The following is a 22,477-nucleotide window of genomic DNA, read 5'->3' as shown; positions in this document are numbered from 1 at the left end:
ATGGAAATGCGCATAAAAATGATCTGCATATTTCTTGTTCTGATACAAAAGAATAATTCAATATAAGAAATGCGTAATGAACGGGTAAGGAGAGAAACAATCAATGGCGAAGCATGATAGTGAAAGATGTAAATTCCTTCTATAAAAGGACCATCTTTTATGCAATTTAAAACTAACTCAAGCAATATCTTCCTTTAGCAGGGGATAAAGAGTTGTATGTTAATAAATTGCATAGTAAGTAATGGCTCGGTTAAAGTTAATATCGGTGTTATTATGCTTATGGGTTGGATCAATGTTTATGGTTGAATGGGGAGATCCTTATATTTTGTTCGAATGTCATGTTACCTATGACAATGTTTCTCCCTTGGGAATTCCCATTAAAAGTATTACTATAATGAATGATTGAAGTAATCATTTACGACAATGGGATGTGTTACAATGTTCAGAATGACTATGAGTCACTTGATGTGCATGTGGGACATTGCTACACTGTGCTGGTCACGACCGACAAGGAACCAAGGGATTACTATGTTGTTGCCTCTTCTCGTTTTACGAAACGAGAGCCTACAACAATGTGCATCATCATGTACCTGAATGGTAAGGGAGGGCCGTCATATGAGATTTCTAGGCCACCAATTGGATGGGCTTGGTCACTCAATCAATTTCGTACATTTCGATTAAACCTTACAGCTAGTGCTGCAAGGCTTAACCCTGAGGGATCGTACAAAAATGCTGGGATTAAACACCGCTGAGAAGGTAGATGGAAAGCTTCGATATGCAATTAACGGAGTCTCCTTTGTGGAGCCAACCACTCCTTTGAAACTTTCCAAATACTACGGAGTTGCAGACAAGGTTTTCAAGTATAATAATATTCCAGATGAGCTACCAGCTGAGATCTCAAAAGTAGCTCTAGAACCTATTGTCCTCAATATGACACATAAAAGCTTTGCGGAAATTATATTCGAAAATCGATAAACGACCATTCAATCTTGGCAAGTCGATGGCTATGCATTTTTCGTTGTGGTGTAAGTACTGTTGGATTGGAACCACTAATTAATCTAACTAAGACTGTTGCTTTTAACATAATCATTTGATATGACTTGTTTTATTTGCAGCGTAGAGATAGGGAAATGGAGTCCAGAAAAGAGGATGAACTACAATCTTCTAGAGTCAGGTATTCCCACATTCATGGGCTGTTGTCCTTATATCTCTCGACAACTGCGGAATGTGGAACATAAGGTCCAAGATATGGGACATGCATTACGCTGGACAACAATTTTACATTAGTCTTCTTTCCCCTAATAGTTACGTGAGGGACGAGTACAACTTTCCCAATGATGTAATGACTTGCGGCGGCGTAGAAGGCATGCCAAGACCTCCACCATTTAGCAGTTAAATTAAGCTGATCTATGTATGCCCAATTTCAGTTCAAATACATATAGGGCGTGTGAGAGTGTATGAGAAAGTTTGAGTTCCGAACAACGTTTGCAATTCCAAATGCTATAGTTTATATCGACTTTATGGTAAAATAATTTATGTTTAAGTGAGTTGAAATAAATTTTTAAACTGATGAAAAATACTTCATATTCTATTATATTATTAAATTTTCATAAAAATATTACTTTAATATATTACAATAAGAGATGGCTGGGGACGTTGGATGAGAGGTTTTGCAAAAAAAATTCGGATATCCACAATCCTCGAGGCGGAACTTTGGAGAACATTCGAAAATCTCCAATATGCGTGGAAAATCGACAAGAAAAATGTGATAATTAAAATGGACAGCAGTGAAGTTGTGAAATTAATACAAACGGATCCCAATGAAAGAAGACAACTCACTCTTTCTTCGAGTATCATTGAGTAACTTTATCAAAATTCATATATTCTTGAATAAATTAATTTGGTAAATCAAGGCACTATTATATTATATTATTAAATCTAACAATTAATAGATTCAGAATTATTAATGTAACTCTCTAAAATCAAGCCTATTATTTTTTGGGAGCGAGTGAATAACCCAAATTTTAAGCTTTATTGGAAGTCTAAAGACTTATTGAACAAGGTATTAAATTAGGACTATTTAAGAAGCAAATAACCCAAATTTTAAAATTGAGCCCGGTGGCGTCATTTTAAAATAAAGGTAAACTCCAACAAATACCACTAGACTTTAGTTGAGGTATCGTTTATATTATTGAACTTTTAATTTCAACAACTATAACTCTAAACTTCAGTTTTAATTTCAATTATATCACTGAACCGTTAAATTTTAATGGTAGGATGCAATGAACGTATCTTTTCATCACTTTGATGATGTGGACAAAACAACGCCATTTTGGTGCAGTTATTGATGCCCAAAATGATCTCGTTTTAGTCACCAAACTTTAAGGGTGTGTCAATTTAGCCACTAAACTTTAAAAATGTTCGATTTTTGGCACTAAACTTTATCGACCACCGTTGGCTACCAATACTAATAGACTTTCATTGTAAGATTGATATTAAAACATTTGTATTTCACTTCTCTTTCTTCTCATAAGATTAGTTTTCTATTAAACTCGCTCAAAATTAATGAAAATCTATTTAAAGGTTTGACATGATAACATTTTGATCCTCCGATAGATGTCCGATGAGGTTGGTTTTTAGGCATGTTGTTCATTTCTTTGAAATAATATTTCTCACCATTCGGATTTTAAAATAAACACCTCAAACTAAGAAAATTTCAAATCCCTAAAATGATATATTTTTTCAATTCATCAATTTTGATTGAGTATCGTGAATAATTATTACTAGAAAAACATTTTGATATTGATCTTATTTCGAAATTTGATTGGCGATGGGTGGTGATTGGCTACTGACGACGGCAAAAAAAGTGCAATGTCAAAAAATAAACAATTTAAAAGTTTAGTGTAAAATTGATATATCCCTAAAGTTTAGTACCTAAAAGACGTTTTAGGCATCAATAATCGTAGCAAAACGAAGTTGTTTTGTTTATATTGTTATGTTATTTGGATTTTAATGATCTAATGGTATAATTGAAGTCAAAATCAAAGTTTAATGTTATAATTAAAGAAATTAATTTTTTTAATGATATAAACTATCCATCACCTAAAATTCAATATTACATGGTGTGATTTACCCTTTAAATAACTACCTCTGTTCACCCATTTTCGTTCTCATCAAATTCTTAAGTTCCCCTCAAAACTTTTTCATCGAAACATAGTTTTCCAAAACTTTTTCTTATCCTCCAAAATTTTCTGAAAATTCCTTTAGATAAATATCTCTTCGATATCTCAATCCTAAAAAAATAAGCAAAATAATAATTCTAACGAAAAAAAGTAAAATATAAATAAAAGAAGTTTAATTGGTACTCATTAATATTTGATGCAGAAATTGAAAGAAACTTTGAGTTTTATTGTTACTCTGATATAAGATTGATTCTATTAAAAATATATTTAATAAATATTTAGTAGATTCAGGTTGATTGATACAGCAAAAATTTTCGAATGAAAGCATGCAAATTTCTTTTATAATTTATAAAATAAATACTATTTTTTTATATTTATAATTTATTATTTTATAACTTTTGATATTTTTATTTTTCTTAATTATCACAAAAAAATTATTTTTAATAAATTTTAATGATATTTTTTTGAAAATTTTTAATATTTTTTTGAAAATTTTCTTCTTTAAGTTTAAATAAGTTGTTAAATTTTCAATAAAACTCAATTATACTTTCAAACTCGGTTAATAAATCAATTATGCTCTCAATAGTTGGATAAAAGAATGAATTAAGATCATATATTATGTCATCATTCACATGTATACTACCATGTCAGTGCAATAAATTATCACGTCAATATCGTTAACCGCAACATTAACACATTAACTATTAACATTGTTCAAAATGTAAATCTGATGCAATTACAAAGTAGGGGTCAAATTCACTCTAAAATGTAGGAGCCAGATTACTAATTTGAGCTGTACATCAAGGGCCAAAGTATAATTATTCCCCCCCCAAAAAAAATATCGTCCGTATAATAGATATGCGAAATTTCTTGTTATAATAAAAGAGAATGATTCAACTAGACAAATTCAAAATCAAATTGGTTTGTGCTAAAAGTGGTAACGTAATAAACAAAAATTAAGATCACAATGTACAGATACGAAAAAAAAGCAATGAATGGTGGAGAACGATCATAAAATTGGTAAGTTTCTTGTATAAAAGAGTTATCTTAGATGCAATCACTCAAGCACCATCTTCCTTTAGGGAGGGATGAAGAGTTGTGAGTTAATAATAAGATACATTTTAATTTTAGTAAGAGATGACTCAGTTGGTTCTAATATCTGTATTATTATGTCTTTGGGTTAGATTGATGTTTTTAGTAGTGTGGGGATCCTTATATTTTTTTTCAAATGGCATATTACTTATGACACTATTTCTTCCTTAGGAGTTCCTGTGAAAGGTATTCTTACTAATAATGAATTCTCCGGTCCAAATATAAACTCTATCACTAACAACAACGTCGTGGTGAATGTGTTTAACAACCTTGACGAGCCATTCCTTTAACATGGTACGTAACTACGATTCATGAACTAAGGGTAGTTTTCTTTTTATCATTTGATTATTGTAATAAATGATTGAAGTAATTATTTGTGACAATGGGATGTGTTATAGGGACGGTATCCAACATAGGAAAAATTCATGGCGAGATGGAGTTTTGGGAACCAACTGTCCCATTCCCCCGGGATGAATTACACTCATCATTTTCAGGTGAAGGATCAGATTGGCAGCTACATGTAATATCCTGTCACCTCTATGCATAAGGCCGTTGGTGGTTTTGGTGGCCTTTGCATTAACAGTCGTCCCCAAATTCATGTGCCATACGACCCACCTACCGATGACTATACCATAATGATTGGAGATTGGTTTAAAAAAGGTCACACCAATCTCAAAAAAATTCTTGACAGAGGCCGCAACCTCGGCAGAGCAGATAGGGCCCACATTAATGGGAAAGTGGCGAAAGGTGATGGAAAAGAGGAGCCTCTCTTCACCATGGAAGCTAGCAAAACCTACAGATAGGATTTGCAATGCTAGTTTAAAGACATCCATCAACTTCAGGTTCCAAGGCCACACGATGAAGCTTGTTGAGATGGAAGGTTCTCATACAGTTCAGAATGACTATGAGTCGCTTGATGTGTATGTGGGACAGTGCTACACTTTGTTGGTCACGGCCGATAAGGAACTAAAGGATTACTATGTTTTTGCCTTTACTCGTTTTACGAAACGAGAGTCGACAACAATGGGCAACATCCAGTACCTGAATGGTAAGGGAGGACCCTCATATGGGATTCCAAACCCGCCAGTTGGATGGGCTTGGTCACTCAATCAATTCCGTACGTTCCGATGGAACCTTACAGCTAGTGCTGCAAGGCCTAACCCTCAGGGATCCTACAAATATGGTGGCATTAACATTAGTACCATCACAGTGGCTAACACCGCTGAGAAGGTAGATGGAAAGCTTCGATATGCAATTAATCGAGTCTCCTTTGTGGAGCCAACCACTCCTTTGAAACTTGCGGAATACTATGGAGTTGCAGACAAGGTATTCAAGTATAATAATATTCCAGATGAGCTACTAGCTGAGATCTCAAAAGTAGCTCTAGAACCTATTGTCCTCAACATGATACATAAAAGCTTTGTGAAAATTATATTCGAGAATTGAGAAACGACCATTCAATCTTGGCATGTTGATGGCTATGCATTCTTTGCTGTGGCGTAAGTACTATTGGATTGGAACCACTAATTAATCTAACTAAGAATGTTGCTTCTAACATAATCATTTGATATGAATTATGACCTTTTTTTATTTGCAGCGTAGAGATAGGGAAATGGAATCCAGAAAAAAGGATGAACTATAATCTTCTAGACGCGGTGAGCAGGCACACCATTCAGTTATTCCCACATTCATGGGCTGCTGTCCTTGTATCTCTCGACAACTGCGGAATGTGGAACATAAGGTCCGAGATATGGGGACATGCATTACCTTGGACAACACCTTTACATTAGTCTTCTTTCCCCTAATCGTTCCGTGAGGGACGAGGACAACTTGCCCGAAGACGTAATGACTTGCGGTGTCGTGGAAGGCATGCCAATGGCTCCAGCATTTAGTAGTTAAATTAAGTTGATTTATGTGTGTTCAATTTCAGTATAAAAACATATTAGAGGGAGTGAAAAAGTATGCAAAACTTTGAGTTCAAATAGCGTTTATAATTTTTATTCTTTTCGTTATATGAATTTTATGGTGAAATAATGTATAACATATATACAAATATAACTAAAATAAATTTTTGAATAATTGAAAAAATATTTTATACTTTATTATATTATAAAATTTATATTAAAATTATTATTTTAATATAAGACTTTGAATTCATATTAAGTTATATTTATTATTTTAGAGTGATTATAAATTGATTAATATATCAATTGTACATATCAATTAAAGTTCAAACATTGCAAATAAATACATTAGCATCAAACAATTAATTTCATTCAAATTTAATTTCATTCAAGAAATTTAACTATAACATTTTCCTTGATTTTAATTTATTTAATTAATTTTTTTTGGAACTTGGGACTTTAGGGGACTGTCGTCCCCTTACTTTGTGTGTATGTATGTATGTAACACCTATTTCCCGTATACATTTTCCATACACAAGTTACAGATGTCACATGACTTTTAAAACATTTTCGATACTTGAAAACCAGTAAAATGTTTTTGTTTCTTTAGATAAAACAATTTAATAATATAGTTTACTAGACATGTTTAATATATATATATATATATATATTAAACATGTGTACTCAAATTATTAATATTGGTTCATATTATCCATATTTAAAATAGCATAAAATGATTCAGTTAATCTATTACAAACCAGTTTCTAACATAGTTAAATAGAGCTGTAGACATTCATAAGTACATGCCACTAAACTGAGTCAAAATTTCATCATAGGATGTCTTACTGATATTGTAGTATATTCCTTGATGCTTGGAGTTGCTCTGTACTCTTTACTTCTAATCTTGGCTTTTACTTACGTGTAAAACCAACACACGCTAAGTATATACTTAGTGAGACATAATAATACAAATGAGGTGAAATTAAAACATAAGTATATCATAAAATATAAAAATATGAATTAAATCGTATAAATCATAATAATACATAAAACTGGCCTTTTTTCTAAGTATCTTTTTATTTGCCTAATGTATGTTGAATGAGAATGCAAGGTACATGCGTTGTACCTAAGTGTCGAAATGGTAATTCACAAACTCATTATGAATTCCATGGATGCACACATAGTGTCGAAAGTATATATAGTACTGATACGAAAATGCAACATATGCATTAAACAAAATCGATCGATAACCATCATACACAAATGTATGTCGAAATGGTAATTCACAAACTCATTGTGAATACCATGGATGCACACATAGTGCCGAAAGTACACATATACTAATAAAAAATGCAACATATGCATTAAACAATAATCATCAATAACCATCATACACAAATGTATTTTGAAGTGCACCTATGACTCTCAATGCACATTCAATGGGTATTTAAGTCAAATTTGCATATTAAACATTTATTTCTGAAACATCGATAACTGTTAAAACAATATAAAAGTTCATCCATTTATTTTAGAGCAGTTCATACTCTAAAATTATTCGTAAACTCATTTCCATAAACTTTGTGAAAATATTTCAAAATACTATAAAACATACATTTATCAAAACATTCGAGGTTGACTCATCACAAGTCATCCTTATATCATATAAGTACATAATATATACACTCACCTGGTATGCCTTACTGACATAGTCCAACTATTTTGAAACTTAATCCTTGCCTTTGTGTTTGCTTGTATCACAAATTTGATCACGATCTACACAAGCATCCATAATTACACATACAACATAAAATACAATGTTAGTATTCTTACTAACATTTTATACAAAATATTAATACTCAATAGTATCATTATTTCTGAATTCTTTTAAAATTCATCTTAATTTTTCCTTTTTGTTCATAATGGACCTTTGTCATAAATTCTTCCATTAAAGCCCTCAACCAGTAATTTCCAGTAGTAGCATCAATTATTAACAAATTCGTATTTACTTAAATGAAATAAACCATCCACTTAAAATTTCAGACTGAATAGTATCAGTACCCTTCCTATAGTATCGATACTTCTTTTTTATGGTACCGATACCACTTCAGTATCGATACCATTTTTACATTATGGAATTCCACTTTTCAATTACAGTATCGATACCTTCCTCTTGGTATCGATACCTCCACATCAGTATCAATACTACTTTTATCAGTATTGATAATGTTCATCGTATTCATCCCTTTTCCTCCAATTTAACCTTATAGTATCGGTACGATTCTTCCAGTACCGAAATCCTTACCCAGATTTGACGGATTTCACTTCAATTTTTACCCAAATTTCTCCTAAATCTATTACTCTTATCTCTAACCATGCCATAAACTCATTATCACTTATCACATAATATCCAATATCTCCAAAGAACACTTAAAACTAAAAAACACACCAAATTTTCAAATGTCTTCATTCACTTCTAAGGCTCCAAATCTCTTATTTACTTCTTTAACAAGTCAAAAATACTTTTAAACTCTAATAATTGATCATATTTAATCAAATCACTTAAAAACCCATTTTATTAAATCAGTAATAAATCACTAATATCTTAGTTTTAATCATCCTTGAACTTTCCTTAAGCCTCTATATCACTTAAGGCTTCAAAACCAACCCAAAAACGAAAGGAAAAACCAACTTGAAGAAATCTTACCTTTGTTATAGATGGTACAGGGATGAGAAGAAGAAAGTAGAGAACCACTTTTCCAAACTTAACCTTTTTCCCTAATCACTTAATAAATATGTCTAAAGAAATGAATTTAATCCTTGTAAAAGACCATAATGCCTCTCCATTATTTCATTCTTACCAATAAGTCTTAAACACAATTTTCTAAATCAATCCATATACTTTTCAATTTATTCAAATTAACCCACCAAATTTTAAATACTTTTACTAAAGTCACTGGCCCGATATTTGGGGTATTACAATTCTCCACCCCTTAAGAAAATTCATCCTCGAATTTTAAGACATACCTAATGCGAAGAGGTGTGGATATTGCTTCCTTATGTCCTCTTTTTCCCAAGTAGGTTCTTCTACTTTATGATTTTGCCAAAACACTTTAACTAGAGGAATCTTCTTGTTACGCAGTTCTTTGTTATCTCAAACCAAGATCCACACTGGTTCTTCTTTGTAAGTTAAATCTAGTCAGGTCTCTATTTCATCTGGTGTGATAATATGCGACGGATTTGATCGGTACTCCTGAGCATCTACACGTGAAAACATTATGGATCTTGTCCATATCAGGAGGCCAAGCTAACTGATAAGCTACTGGTCTGACCATTTTTAAAAACTCATAAGGTCCAATAAATATCAGACTCAACTTGTAACACCCCCAACCCGTATCCGACCCAGATCCAAGTCCGAGGTGTCACATTGACTTTTCAAGACTCTGTTCTTTACAAATCCATTAAAATCTTAATTTCATCCACTACAAGAAATTTCGATTATTTCAACAAAATTATTTATCACTAAAAGTACTAAATTTGTCACGATATATTTATTCTGACAAATTTTATTTGTTACCATGTTTGTTAGAACAACCTTGTCATGTAAAGTATATTGTGACAAAATTGTATTTGTTATCATTGTATAATATTTATTGTAACAATGAAATTTCATTACTATAATTAACTTATCACAATAAAATATGTCACAATCAATTAGCTATTTCGTCACGAGAAGTACATATTATCATAATTAACTTATATTTAAACATTAAATATAAAGGGTTTTTGTGACGAAAATACATAAGGCAACAAAAATTATTTTATCGCAGTTGCTATTTCGTTACTAAATGTAACTTAAGGAGAAAAAATATTTGTTAAAATAAAATAATTATTTTATCACAAAAATATAAATTTCGTCACAGTTAAGTTAAATTATAACATTAAAAAAAGGTTTTCGTGACAAAAATACATATTACAACAAATTTATTTTCTTACTACTTTTATTCATCACTAAATATTTTAAAATATTTTACTGACTAAATAATTTTGTTACAATTGTATTGTGAAAAATATTATTTGTCACAATTTTTTTATAATGAGAAATTAATATTGTTATAAATTTATTTTGATTAAATAAATTTGTCAAAAGTTGTTTATTTTGAGAAAATATTGAGACGAATAAATTTAACATAAATTTTATTTTGACTAATTTAATATGTATTGTGACTAAATAATTTGTTATAATTGATTATTGTGAAATATATTTTGTCATAATTTTTATATTGAGAAATTAATATTTATTATAATTTGTTATTATAACTATTAAATTTGTCATAATAAAAGGTCCAATCACGTGAAAGAATAAAAAAATAAAACCCAAAATTTAAACAGCAAACATGTAAATAATCTACAAAAATTAACAGAAACACACACAAACATTAGATTAAATAAATAAACTATAATCCTCACATTAGTCACAATGAAGTTCAAGACAAAGGGAAAACCCCATACAACTTTTCATTCTCTCAGCCTAACTTCAACCTACATAAACATGCGTATATATGTACACATAAAATGGTGCTCAAGCATGTCGGAATCAATTATGCACTAATGGTATACGATAAGAGAAAAGTGAAGACATCTTTTTACCCTTGCTGGCTGCCCGTTAGAACTCGGTAATGAACTGGGGCAAATTCGTCCTTGATACGACAGGGCAAGGTAGCCGGAGTAGGAGTCAAAGGATGGAAGTGTAGGTGTGAGCGGAGAGCTACCAGGGTTCGACTCCAATTCGTTACGCAGATCATTGATCCTTTGAAGAAGCTCCTTCATGTACTCGATGGCATCCCCGAGAATAAAAGCTCTATCCATCTTTTAGTAGAAAGGATAATGTTAAATCATTCAATTCCTAAGAAGCAAAATCCGAGAATATGAAAACTCCAAAAAAACTCTTCCATTGCAAGCTGGTTGTCAAGAGTGAAGAAGACTTCTGATTGTGCCGAAGGAATGGTCTCTTTCTCAGCTGTTTGAAAAATGGATCAGATTGGTACACTTTTCGATCTGCTTCGGCTCTAAATATAAACCCATCAAGTCCAGATGCAGGAATCAAAATAGCAAATCAAGACATCGTTGAGATTTCTAAATGTCTCACACAATAAAAGCTACCAAGATTAATACATGGACCCAAGTTGAGCATTCTATAAACTAAAAAAAAAAACCCTGTTAAACATAGCATCATTCAAAAGTTTGAGAATTGTCCAAGCTTTTTTCTGCCAAATACCAAAGCCCAGTTTCATGTCAATTGTATTTGACTTCCCAAGTCAACTTTTGGAGATCCACTGTGAGAGAAGGATAAGAAGATACAAAGCTTCAAGAGTTGTCTAAAAATGGTTATAACAAATTTAAGTCAATTTCTAATCCCAAAAAAAAACATAAAAGTCAACAGACAAAAGACTAAGCTCAGAAAATAACACAGAAATATAAAACTCAACCTCAATGAAAACATTAAATAAAGCAAAACTGAACTGGTTACTCATAGATAAGACGCAATTTAACTTCGTCCGCACTTTGCTCATACTGTATATTTTCTTCATTTTGATTATAAGACCAATTTGAATCCTTTTGAAAGGAAATCATCCCTGAAAAACCAAAACACAGAACCATATTTTCCAAGTTACTCAAACAGCAAAGTGTCAATTGAACTAAGGCTCGGTTGCAAAAGACAATCTTAAGAAGTGCTTCAAACAGTTGGAGTCCAAGATCCTTTCACCCCATATTCCTTCATAACCCAAGCATCAATCTTCTCTTGGTCATAATTACAAACAACACATAGGCGTCCCTCCAAGACACCCACATCCAACAGATAGCTTTTATCAGCGCAATTAGGTTGAGGCACTTCGATTAACTCTTCTGTTCCGAGATCGAAACCCACAATCGTATTCCGAATTCGATCCTTGGAGGCATCACCCAATGTAAAACCCACCGGCCAGCACACCATAGCCTCGTCTATGCAAGAGATGATAGAAAAATTGGAACATAAACCGAAGATAAAAAGGAAGCTTAATGATTTTTCCTCTAAGAGTTATTCTTTAAACTATATACTTAACCTAACCGAAATAGTAACTTTCGTTCTCTTCATCGTCAGTTTTATTGAACGTCGCCATTCTCACGACCTTGTAATCGTTAGTTTTAATATCCAGCCCGAACCCATAAAAAATATACCCAGATTTACACGATTCACCTGACGGAGGATCGATTTCCGAAACGGGCAGTCGACGGAACTGCCGCGTGGACTGATTATAGTCTAAAGAGAAAGAATTAGGCGGAAGATATATTGCTTTCGTTTTGTGAGTTGTTCACAGTTTTTTTTTTCTAGGGTTTTGTTTGGGTTAAAGTATAAAAAAGACCAACTATATAGTATGTTGCAATTCTTTTTACTGTTAAAATTTATAAAATATTTTAATAATGATAAAATATATTTTATTGAATTTTTTATTATTAAAAATTATAAAATAATTATTTTATTATTCGTATGTTTTAAAATTATTTTTTATTAAAAAATTGATGATCATTGAGTTAGATGATGATAGTGCTAATAACAATAGTAGTATTGGTGGTGAAAATGAAGATATCGACTACCGATATGAAGACGAAGAGGAAGAAAATGATTACTTATAATTTTATGTGAGACAATTATTTTATTAAAATATTTTATTTAATTTAATTAATTACGATTATTTGTATGCCTTCTAAATGAAATTACTTTTAATTTGTTCAATTTTACATATTGTTTTATTCAAAGTATTTACTTGATTAAATCATTTACATAATTATAATTAAGAAAAAAAATTCAAACTAGCTTCATAAAAAATAAATGAAAATATTTTGATAATATATTTTATTTAAAAATGCCATAAAATTATATATATCATAGAAATTTGATTTTTAAACATTTTATTTTTATAATAATAATTATATTTTCTTATTATAATCAAAATGTATAACTACAAGCATATTTTTTTCATAAATAACTAAAATCATTTATTAATTAAAAAAATATTTTTTGTTGTTATAATTTTTCTATAACAATAACTATAAAACTTTTATTATATAACAATTTTGGCACAAAAAATATGGAGAAATGGTTCTCATAGTATAATTTTTCATAATGATTAAAATATATAATTACAAAAATAATTGATTATAAAAAACTTAAATTTTATTATCTGATGTGATAATTTTTCTATACAATAACTAAATTTTAATTACAAACTTATCAATATCATTCTTGAAACAAAAAAAAAGTGGAGAAAAATATTTATCACAATATATGTCATCGTTGTAATAAAATTTATAACTACAAATAATTTGTCACAAAAATGTGAATACCATTATTTTGTGAAATATTTTTTGTAATAATTATAAACACTTATAGTTACAAAAATTGTACTATATGATTTTTTTTGGTGCAAAAAATGGAGAAAAATCTTTATAGCATATATTTTGGTACTATTACATTTTTTTACATTAAAATATATGGAGAAATGATTCTGATAATATATTTTTCATAATGATTAACATATATAAGTACAAAAATAATTTATTACAAAACCTGAATTTTATTATTTGATGTGATAATTTTTTCTATAAAAATAACTATAAATTATAATTATAAAATTATCAATATAACTTTTGAAACAAAAAAGTAGAGAAAAATAGTCATGACAATATACGCTATCACTATAGTTAAACTTTATAACTATAAATATAATTTGTCACAAAAACGTGAATATCATTTTTTTTGTGATACTATTTTTTAATAATTATTAACACTTATAGTTACAAAAAATATATATAAGTACAAAAGTAATTTATTATAAAAAGACTTGAATTTTATTATTTGATGTGATAATTTTGCTATAAAAATAACTATAAATTATAATTATAAAATTTATCAATATAACTTTTGAAATAAAAAAGTGGAGAAAAATAGTCATGACAATTTATGCTATCACTATAGTTAAACTTTATAACTACAAATATAATTTGTCACAAAAACGTGAATATCATTATTTTTTGTGACAATATTTTTTCTAATAATTATTAACATTTATAGTTACAAAAAAATATATAAGTACAAAAATAATTTATTACAAAAAACTTGAATTTTATTATTTGATGTGATAGTTTTTTCTATAAAAATAACTATAAATTATAATTATAAAAATTATCAATACAACTTTTGAAACAAAAATGTGGAGAAAAATAGTCATGACAATATATGCTATCACTATAGTTAAACTTTATAACTACAAATATAATTTGTCACAAAAACGTGAATATCATTATTTTTTGTAATAATTATTAACACTTATAGTTACAAAATTTATCACCATATGTTTTTTTTTGCGCAAAAAAATATAGAGGTAAATATTTGTGACAATATATTTTATCACTATAATTAAAATATGTAACAACAAACACTGTTTTGTACTAAAAAAATGAATCTCATTATTTGTTGTGACAACTTTTTTTTATAATAATTGTATATCTTTTTTAAATCTAACGCGACGATTATTTATTTTTACACCAAAAACTACTAATAGTGATAAATTTAATTTTGACAAAAATAAAATTTTTCACAATAATATAAATTTCTTGTAGTGATCATTTAAGGAAATGAGTACTTTACATTAATAATTACAATCAAATTGTTTTTTTAAAACGATCAGAGCATATTTAATTTAAAATCTTGTAACTACATGCCAACTAGCTCTATAAACAAAATACATATGTTCAATATGTTTCTGATATGATCCTCGTAAGGAAAATATTGACCTGTCTTGCTCCTCGCTACTTCTATTCCCACTTCTCATACCTACGAGTGAAACATTCACACGCTAAGTCTATAGCTTAGTGAGGCATTAACATTTAAATATGAAATCTCAACTCTAATTACTACTATGCACACTTCATAGAATTATAGTAATTTAATTAAACTCATAATACCTATAAAACATAAATACATACATATACGTATCATACCAAATTATATATTCTTTGATGTACTAGTTATACCTAGGCACACATATCATCATTTACATTCATAACCTTTTTATATGTTATCATCGTTTCTCCTTTTTATATTATCATGTTCTTCTTATCTTTAAAACATATACACATTGAAGATACTAATTTTTCATCCATTTGTTATTATTATTATTTTATTTATTACTATTATTATTTTATATTATTTATTATTATTATTATTAAAAAATATTATTATTACATTTCAGGTCCAAACAGATAGCCCAACAAACAGGCCCAACCAAAATTAGACTGGCCCAAATACAAAACCCAAATCAGATGGAAACCCTGAACCTATTTAAGAGTTTCTAACCCTAACGCCGCCACCGTTTCATATCTCAGCCCCAGCCGCCAGCAATCATCCACCGTTGGATCTGATAAGATCCAACGGTCCAGAAGCCTCCAGATGAAAACCCTAGGGTATCATAAACCTAGGGCCACGCGGCGCCGCCTCTGCTTCCAGCCACTTCACGACGCCAACAGGAGACTCCAGAAGCTTTCCTACTACAACAACAACCGCACACATGTCCCCATTTTTTGGTGATTCACCACAAGTTCGGTGACTCACTGAAGGAAACCTCTTTACCCAGTCTGAAGCCATCACCGAAGATGGTTATAAAAACTATCTCACCTACAAAAGAAAAGACAACAACCAGAGAGGAAGAATCCGAAACCAACAGCAAGCAACCAGAAACCAAGAAAAAAAATAGAGAACAATAAACAAACACCCACATCCGACAACAAGCTAAAAACATAAAATAAAAAGAGAAAAGCTGAGAGATTTTCCTCCTTGGAGCCTCCCTACGCTGTTGAAACCAAAACGTCAGAGGTAGATCTACGCGTTTTGGTAAGATTTCAGGCCAAAATAACTTTAGATTCGAGTATAGAAAAATAGAGGCTTTGATTTAGGGTGGGTTTTGTCCGGTGGTCGGCGGTGGGATTAGCGGCAACAGACGGCTGCCGGTCGGTGACCGGCTTCCCTCCGGTGAGGGAAGCTAGAGAGAAGCGAGAGAGTTTTAAAAACTCTCTCAGTTAGAGAGAAAGAGAGGAAGAAGAAAAGAAAAAAAATGGCCTTAAGGTAATTCGGTGCAGGGTTAAATACCCCTCCCCGAACGACGTTGTTCTGGGGATGGGCCTTTGTGTAATTTAATAAGGGTAAAACCTTTTCTGCAGCCATCTTAAGTTCATAAATTTATATTTTAGTCACTGGTTTTAAATTACGAATTTTTTAATTCAGTCTATGAATTTTATTTTCTTTATAATTTAGACTTTTACATAATTATATATAGTTCAGCTAAAATAACCGAATTAGCCATTATGATTTTAATAATTATTATTTTAATCTTAAAAATCATGTTTTAATTTGTTTTAATTTTATGTTCGAATTTTATATATATTTAATTTAGTCCCTAAATTAAAAATAGGAAAATTGCATGTTTAGTCACTGAAATATTAAATAGTTATTTATAAATTAGGTATCTAATTTTAAAATGTTATATTTAGCTATTAATTTTAATACCTTTATTTAATTATAAGTCTTATTACTTTTTATATTAATATTAATTATTTGTTTATATTTTTTATATGTCATATTAATTATTATTATTATTTTATTATTTAGTCATGTAAATATATAATAAATATATTATCTATTTATTTTATTAAAATCCTATTTATAAATTAATAATTACTTTAAATCATTTTAATTATATTTTAATATTTATTTTTCAATATTAAGAAAGGGCAGTCTTAAAGCAACTGGATGTATTTTAAATAATTAAATATTACTTTTATAAATTATATATATTTTAATTATTTTTTAAAAATTTTATTAATATTTATTTATTTTTTAATATTAAGAAAGGAGCTGTCTTAAAGCAGCTAGAAGCCATTTTCTGATATTTCTAAATAAATAAATATCTTATTTATATTTAAATTAATAAATTTTCATAAAATTATAAATTTGAAATAACAAGATTATAAATTAAATATATCTTTGAATTTTTAAAATTCTGATAATAGAGACAATTTATAATTAATAAAGTACCGATTTTGGGCGTTATAGGGGGTGCTAATACTTCCCTAAACGTAATCGACCAGGAATCATTTTTTACTAAAATTTTTGGTTATACGCAGATCTGTTTTATCTTTTAAATTATATTTTATTCAAAACTATTTTAAAAGATTATTTTTAGGTATTTGACCTACCTAACCCAAAAAGGTCAATGGCGCCTCCCAAAATATTTTTTAAATTAAAATCATTTATTTTATTTTTCTCGCCAAGTAAAAAATTCGTGCTCGGGCGAAAACTGGTTACGACAGCTTGGCGACTCCGCTGGGGACCTAGTCAAGCTTTAAAATCGATTATAAATTGTATCTATTAATTATAAATTAAAATTCATTTATTTAATTTATAATTCTTTCTTTTCAAAATTTTTGTATAGTATTTTTATTTTTATTTTTTTGTCAAGTTTTAACTTTCATTATTTATTTGTTTGTCAAAGGTTTGAACATTTCTCTTCACACACAACACGTAGATTGCATAACATAATCTTTACAATCAAGCTTGTCCCTTTTAAGTGGGAGTGAAAGCGATGTCTTCGTGAGAATTTATTCTCCATGTCAGACCTAGCAAGTAGCTTTCGGGGTTCATATGCTCTATGTCTTCGTGAAAATTTATTCTCCGTGTCAGGCATAGAGAAGTGTATCCCCTCGAATTGAACTCGATCCACTTTAGTCTGTGATGGACTAGGATTGAGGGTTGGCAGCCAAAGGGGGCACCAACAAAGACAATTCGGGTACCTTTACTCTTAGAACTGAAACTTTGCATATAATAAACCCTAGAAACTCTTCTGATTTGAAGTCATGCCAAAATTTTGTCTAAAATAGGTGTACAAAAAGGAGAAATGAATTCTAACTTTTTCCTTTTAATTTTTTTATTTATTTTCTTGCTGAATAAATTGCATGCGAAGTTAAATTATTTAAAGTATGTAGAAAGCATGTTTAAATAGAGATATTTAGGTAGACATTATTATTAAATTATTTTTTCTTTATTATGTGAACTAATTCATTTCTTTTTGTGTGTTATGTTATTTTTGTTGTTTGCATAGCATCATACAGGATAAAAGGTATTGATCTTCAAGTTAATCGTCTAATTGGAAAACCTTCATCTATGGATAAAAATTGTTCAAATCAAATAGTTCCAAACTCTGAAGTAAGACAGTGGGCTGAGAACTTACAGAGACAAGGGGGAGACAGTCTGCAGGATGATTATGTACCTGAGTGGGCAAGTTATGCTCTGGTTTCGCTAAAAAGAAATGATATGCAAGATTTATGAGGTATTTGGGAGAGTTGGGATTCAAATAGAAAGCTGCATTTCTACCAGTTTTAGGGGGACATCCCATATTTTCTCTATGTCGAAGTTGATGATGACTTACTTCGAGCCCTAATTCAATTCTGGAATCCAGGGTATAATTGCTTCACTTTCAATAAGGAGGATTTAGTTCCTACTATTGAAGAGTACACAACTTTGCTACATATAGAAGGGGCTTTGGAAAATCGAATTTATTCAAGGTCAGTTAAAACTCAACCTTTCCGAGTTAAATTAGCAAGTACGAGAGGAATGGGTAGTAGCCCACAAAAAATAAAATGGTGAGGGCGAAGGCATTGCTTGGACCAACATCAAAGAAATTATTCAGAGTCATCCAGATGATAAAATACGATTTGATCTTTTTGCTCTGGGTATATATGGTATAGTTATTTTCCCGAAAGCATTGGGATACATTGAGGCCGCAGTAGTATATTTGTTTGAGCAGCTACCAAAAAGGGTCAATCCTGCTTCTGCAATTCTAGCAGAGACTTTTCGATCGTTAAGCGCTTGCAGAAGGCTAGGAGGTAGACGATTTTCGGGATATGCACCATTGTTATATGTATGGATCCGTAGCCATTTTTTGAGGACAGAAAAGGTTTCATACCTTCGATTTAGTACGGATTACTCACTGTTGAAAGAGTTTCTGGAGCAAAAATGGCCGAAAGAAGATACGAAAAATATGTGGATCAATGCCCTTTGAAATCTACAAAGTGATGATATTGTTTGGCGTGCCCCGAGGCAAATTCAAAGGGAATTCTTTTACAAATGTGGTGATTACAATTGGGTGATGCTGCTCGGTTTGTGGGGAGGAATTGGATACGCACCACTTCTAGTTATAAGGTAGTACGAGGGTCGTCAATTTGTTCTTGTTACTGCTGGATTACATTCGTCTGAGTTCGTATTTCATAGCAAAAATTACAAAAGAAACATCATGGATATTGTTACGGCTTGGAAAATAACTTTCTATATTCGAGCCAAAGCAACAAAAGTAATGTTAACTCCTGATTATGAGGAATGGAGGTCTGTCAGGAAAAATGAAAATATTCTTTAACCAGACCAAAATGAGGATATCTCTATGGAAGATCGCATTCGGGCAGTTCCATAAGAGATTGAAATCTTAAGAGCTAAGTTTGAAGCAGAAAGAGAAGGTTGGTCGAAAGAGTTAGAATAAATGAGACAAGATAAAGCTACGCTGGACGTCGATGTTGACTTTCATTCAGCACAATGTGCAATGCTGAGGGAAAACAAAGAAAAAGTTGATAGGGAGTTCAAAACGTTAAAGAAGAATTACTATGAACTACATAAATCCCGAAAAGCATCAGGAGCGAGTAGAGCAACAGTACAGATGACCAAAGAATTGAACATTGAGAAATGCCGCGTTGAAGATTTGAAAGGAAAGAATAGCCGTTTACTCAAAAGCCTTGAGAAAGGAAAGCAGAAATAGAGGATTTTGAGGTTGACAGAAGGGAGAGAATTATAAAGAAAAAAGCTGAAAGCCGCGAGATCATGAATGAAATACAGAGAGAAAGGGATCGAGCCAAAGAATTAGAAGATATGAAGAACGATATGCTTGAGGGGTTTGAGGTTGAGAAAAATACCATGTTCAAGGGATTTGAATCTGAAATGAATAATCTGATTGCCGAACTTGAAGGCAGGGGCTAAAGGATTGAAGAGTTCGATGTTGAAAAGGAAAAATGAGAGTTGGAAAGGAAGAATTTTAACACCAGACTTGAAGTAGAGCAAGAAATGGCCAACACTTGGATGCAACGATGTAGAAACAAGAATGTGAAAATATAGAAGCTTAATCAAAGGACACAAGAAGCACGAACAAAGCTTGAAGAGGATCTGGATCAGTCTAGAAACAAAAACTCAGAGTTTAATACTTACATCTTGCAACTTAAAGAATCATTATTCCAAGAGAAGGTTTGTCTAGGACCTAGCGATCTTAAAGAGAGTTATGAGGAGAACGCTTCACTACGAAGACGAATCCGAGATCTTGAAAAAACTCTGCATAGCTGTCAAGTCAGAATCACTGAATTAGAACAGACTCTCGAGGGAACTAATGAACAATGGCAAAAATCTACTGATTTCCATGAAGAAAGAAATGAAGAAAGAAGCAGTATGGTATTCGAGGCCATGGTACAAATGAGCGAAGTTGCCAGATATATTAGGGAGTTAGCTACTGAAGCAAAGATTATTGAGCATCACGTTGATCCAGTTTCTAAGTTCGGAAAGAAGATGTCATGGCTGATGAAAGAAATCATAGAGCTTAATAGGAAAGCTATGTTGTATCTGTAGTCATGAACTATTATAAAGAAGCTTTTGTATACCGATGGAAGTTGTTCTATGACAGTTAACTTTTTGGGATCAATACCCTTTTCATACATTCATTTTGCACACATTCATTATTCATTGCATTATTTTTGTTTTTTATTTTACATTAAAATAAACATTCATTAAATAAAATAAAATAAATATTAATATCAAAAGGATTTTCAATCGCAGTTATTCTGGCCAAACGAGAAATTCAACATCACTACGGTGCTAGACAAGCTACTAAGAAAATCATGGAGGATAAAATACAACGTCTTGAGGAACAACATAATAAAGAACAAGAAAAAATGAGAATGAAGTTAGAAAAGATTGAATCCATCATTGCAAATTCACAAGACAATATGATGCAGAAAATAGAAGAAATGCTCAGGAAGCAAGCTACCATTGGAAAAATGCATGAAAATCCTGTACCTTTCGACCAGGAACCTATGTATCCTTTAGGTTTCACACCGGAACCAGTTTATCATTCTGGTATCACACATGTGCAAATCCATGCTCGCACTTCATCACTTCAAGAAACCAAACCACATGAAAATCAACAAGTGGATCCCGCAACTTCAAGAGAAAATCCGCTTATATCAGATGTCAAGATAGGGGAATTTAATGCTGAGCATCTGATTCCAGATTTGAATGAGTTGAATGAGAAAGAAAAAGCCAATGAAGAATTGACTAGACAGGTCAAGAGCTTAGAGAAAAGAATAAAATCTGTAGAAGTAACTGAATCGTTCTATGGATTTGACTCTAGTGAATTGAGCTTGGTCCCAGACCAAATCCTCCCAATCAAGTTCAAAATTCCTGAATTTGATAGATATGATGGTACTATATGCCCTTCGTCCCATATTACCATATTTTGCTGCAGAATGGCAGGTTATGTGAAAGACGAGAAATTGTTAATTCATTGCTTTCAAGATAGCTTGACAGGAACAGCCTTAAAATGGTATACTCAATTGACCAAAGCCAACATTAGATCCTGGAAGAATCTGGCAAAAGCATTCCTAGAGCAGTATCGCCACGTGAGAGATATGGTCCCTGATAGATGGACTCTCTAAAATATGGAGAAAAAGAACAGTGAAACATTCAGACAGTACGCCTAGAGATGGCGTGACACAACGGCCCAAGTCCAGCCACCTTTATCAGAAAAAAAAGCCACAGTGATGTTCGTCCACACTTTAAAGTCTCCCTATTTAAGTCATTTAATGGGGAACACAACCAAAAATTTTGCAGATCTGGTCATATCTGGAGAACTCATTGAAAATGTCATGAAAAGTGGCAAAATGAAATCAAGTAAGGGGTCTAGTTCCAAAAGACCCATGTACCGGAAAAAAAGAGATCGAAGTTAACAATGCGAATTCTTACAACAAAGATACTTCGAGAAGTGTTACGATAACCCAGCCAAGGGTTAAAAAGGAGGAAACAAACACTAATCGAACGGAATCCAGAGGATCTCACAGGGAAAATGAGAGGCCTTCTTTTGCACCATTACCAGTACCCTATGCTGAGATCTATGATTCGCT

At 31.2% G+C, this 22,477-nt stretch overlaps 1 protein-coding gene and 2 pseudogenes across 1 annotated transcript; 2 read left to right on the top strand and 1 right to left on the bottom strand.

The window, feature by feature from the left end:
* Positions 1-398: 398 nt before the first annotated feature.
* Positions 399-1,396, top strand: LOC120165203 (annotated as a pseudogene).
* A 1,220-nt stretch (positions 1,397-2,616) lies between these two features.
* Positions 2,617-6,173, top strand: LOC120165202 (annotated as a pseudogene).
* A 5,538-nt stretch (positions 6,174-11,711) lies between these two features.
* On the bottom strand, positions 11,712-12,225 carry LOC120165293 (F-box protein CPR1-like). The gene is made up of 2 exons (XM_039174848.1): positions 11,943-12,225; positions 11,712-11,811 (listed from the first exon to the last, which is right to left on the bottom strand). Exons 1-2 carry the CDS (start codon positions 12,168-12,170, stop codon positions 11,806-11,808), a joined length of 234 nt encoding a protein of 77 aa, XP_039030779.1. The 5' UTR covers positions 12,171-12,225; the 3' UTR covers positions 11,712-11,805.
* Between the last annotated feature and the right edge of the window lie 10,252 nt (positions 12,226-22,477).

This window comes from Hibiscus syriacus, unplaced genomic scaffold (assembly GCF_006381635.1).
Source record: "Hibiscus syriacus cultivar Baekdansim isolate YM2019G1 unplaced genomic scaffold, ASM638163v2 tig00111582_pilon, whole genome shotgun sequence".
In the NCBI taxonomy this organism is placed as follows: domain Eukaryota; kingdom Viridiplantae; phylum Streptophyta; class Magnoliopsida; order Malvales; family Malvaceae; genus Hibiscus; species Hibiscus syriacus.
This window is presented reverse-complemented; position numbering and strand designations above follow the sequence as displayed.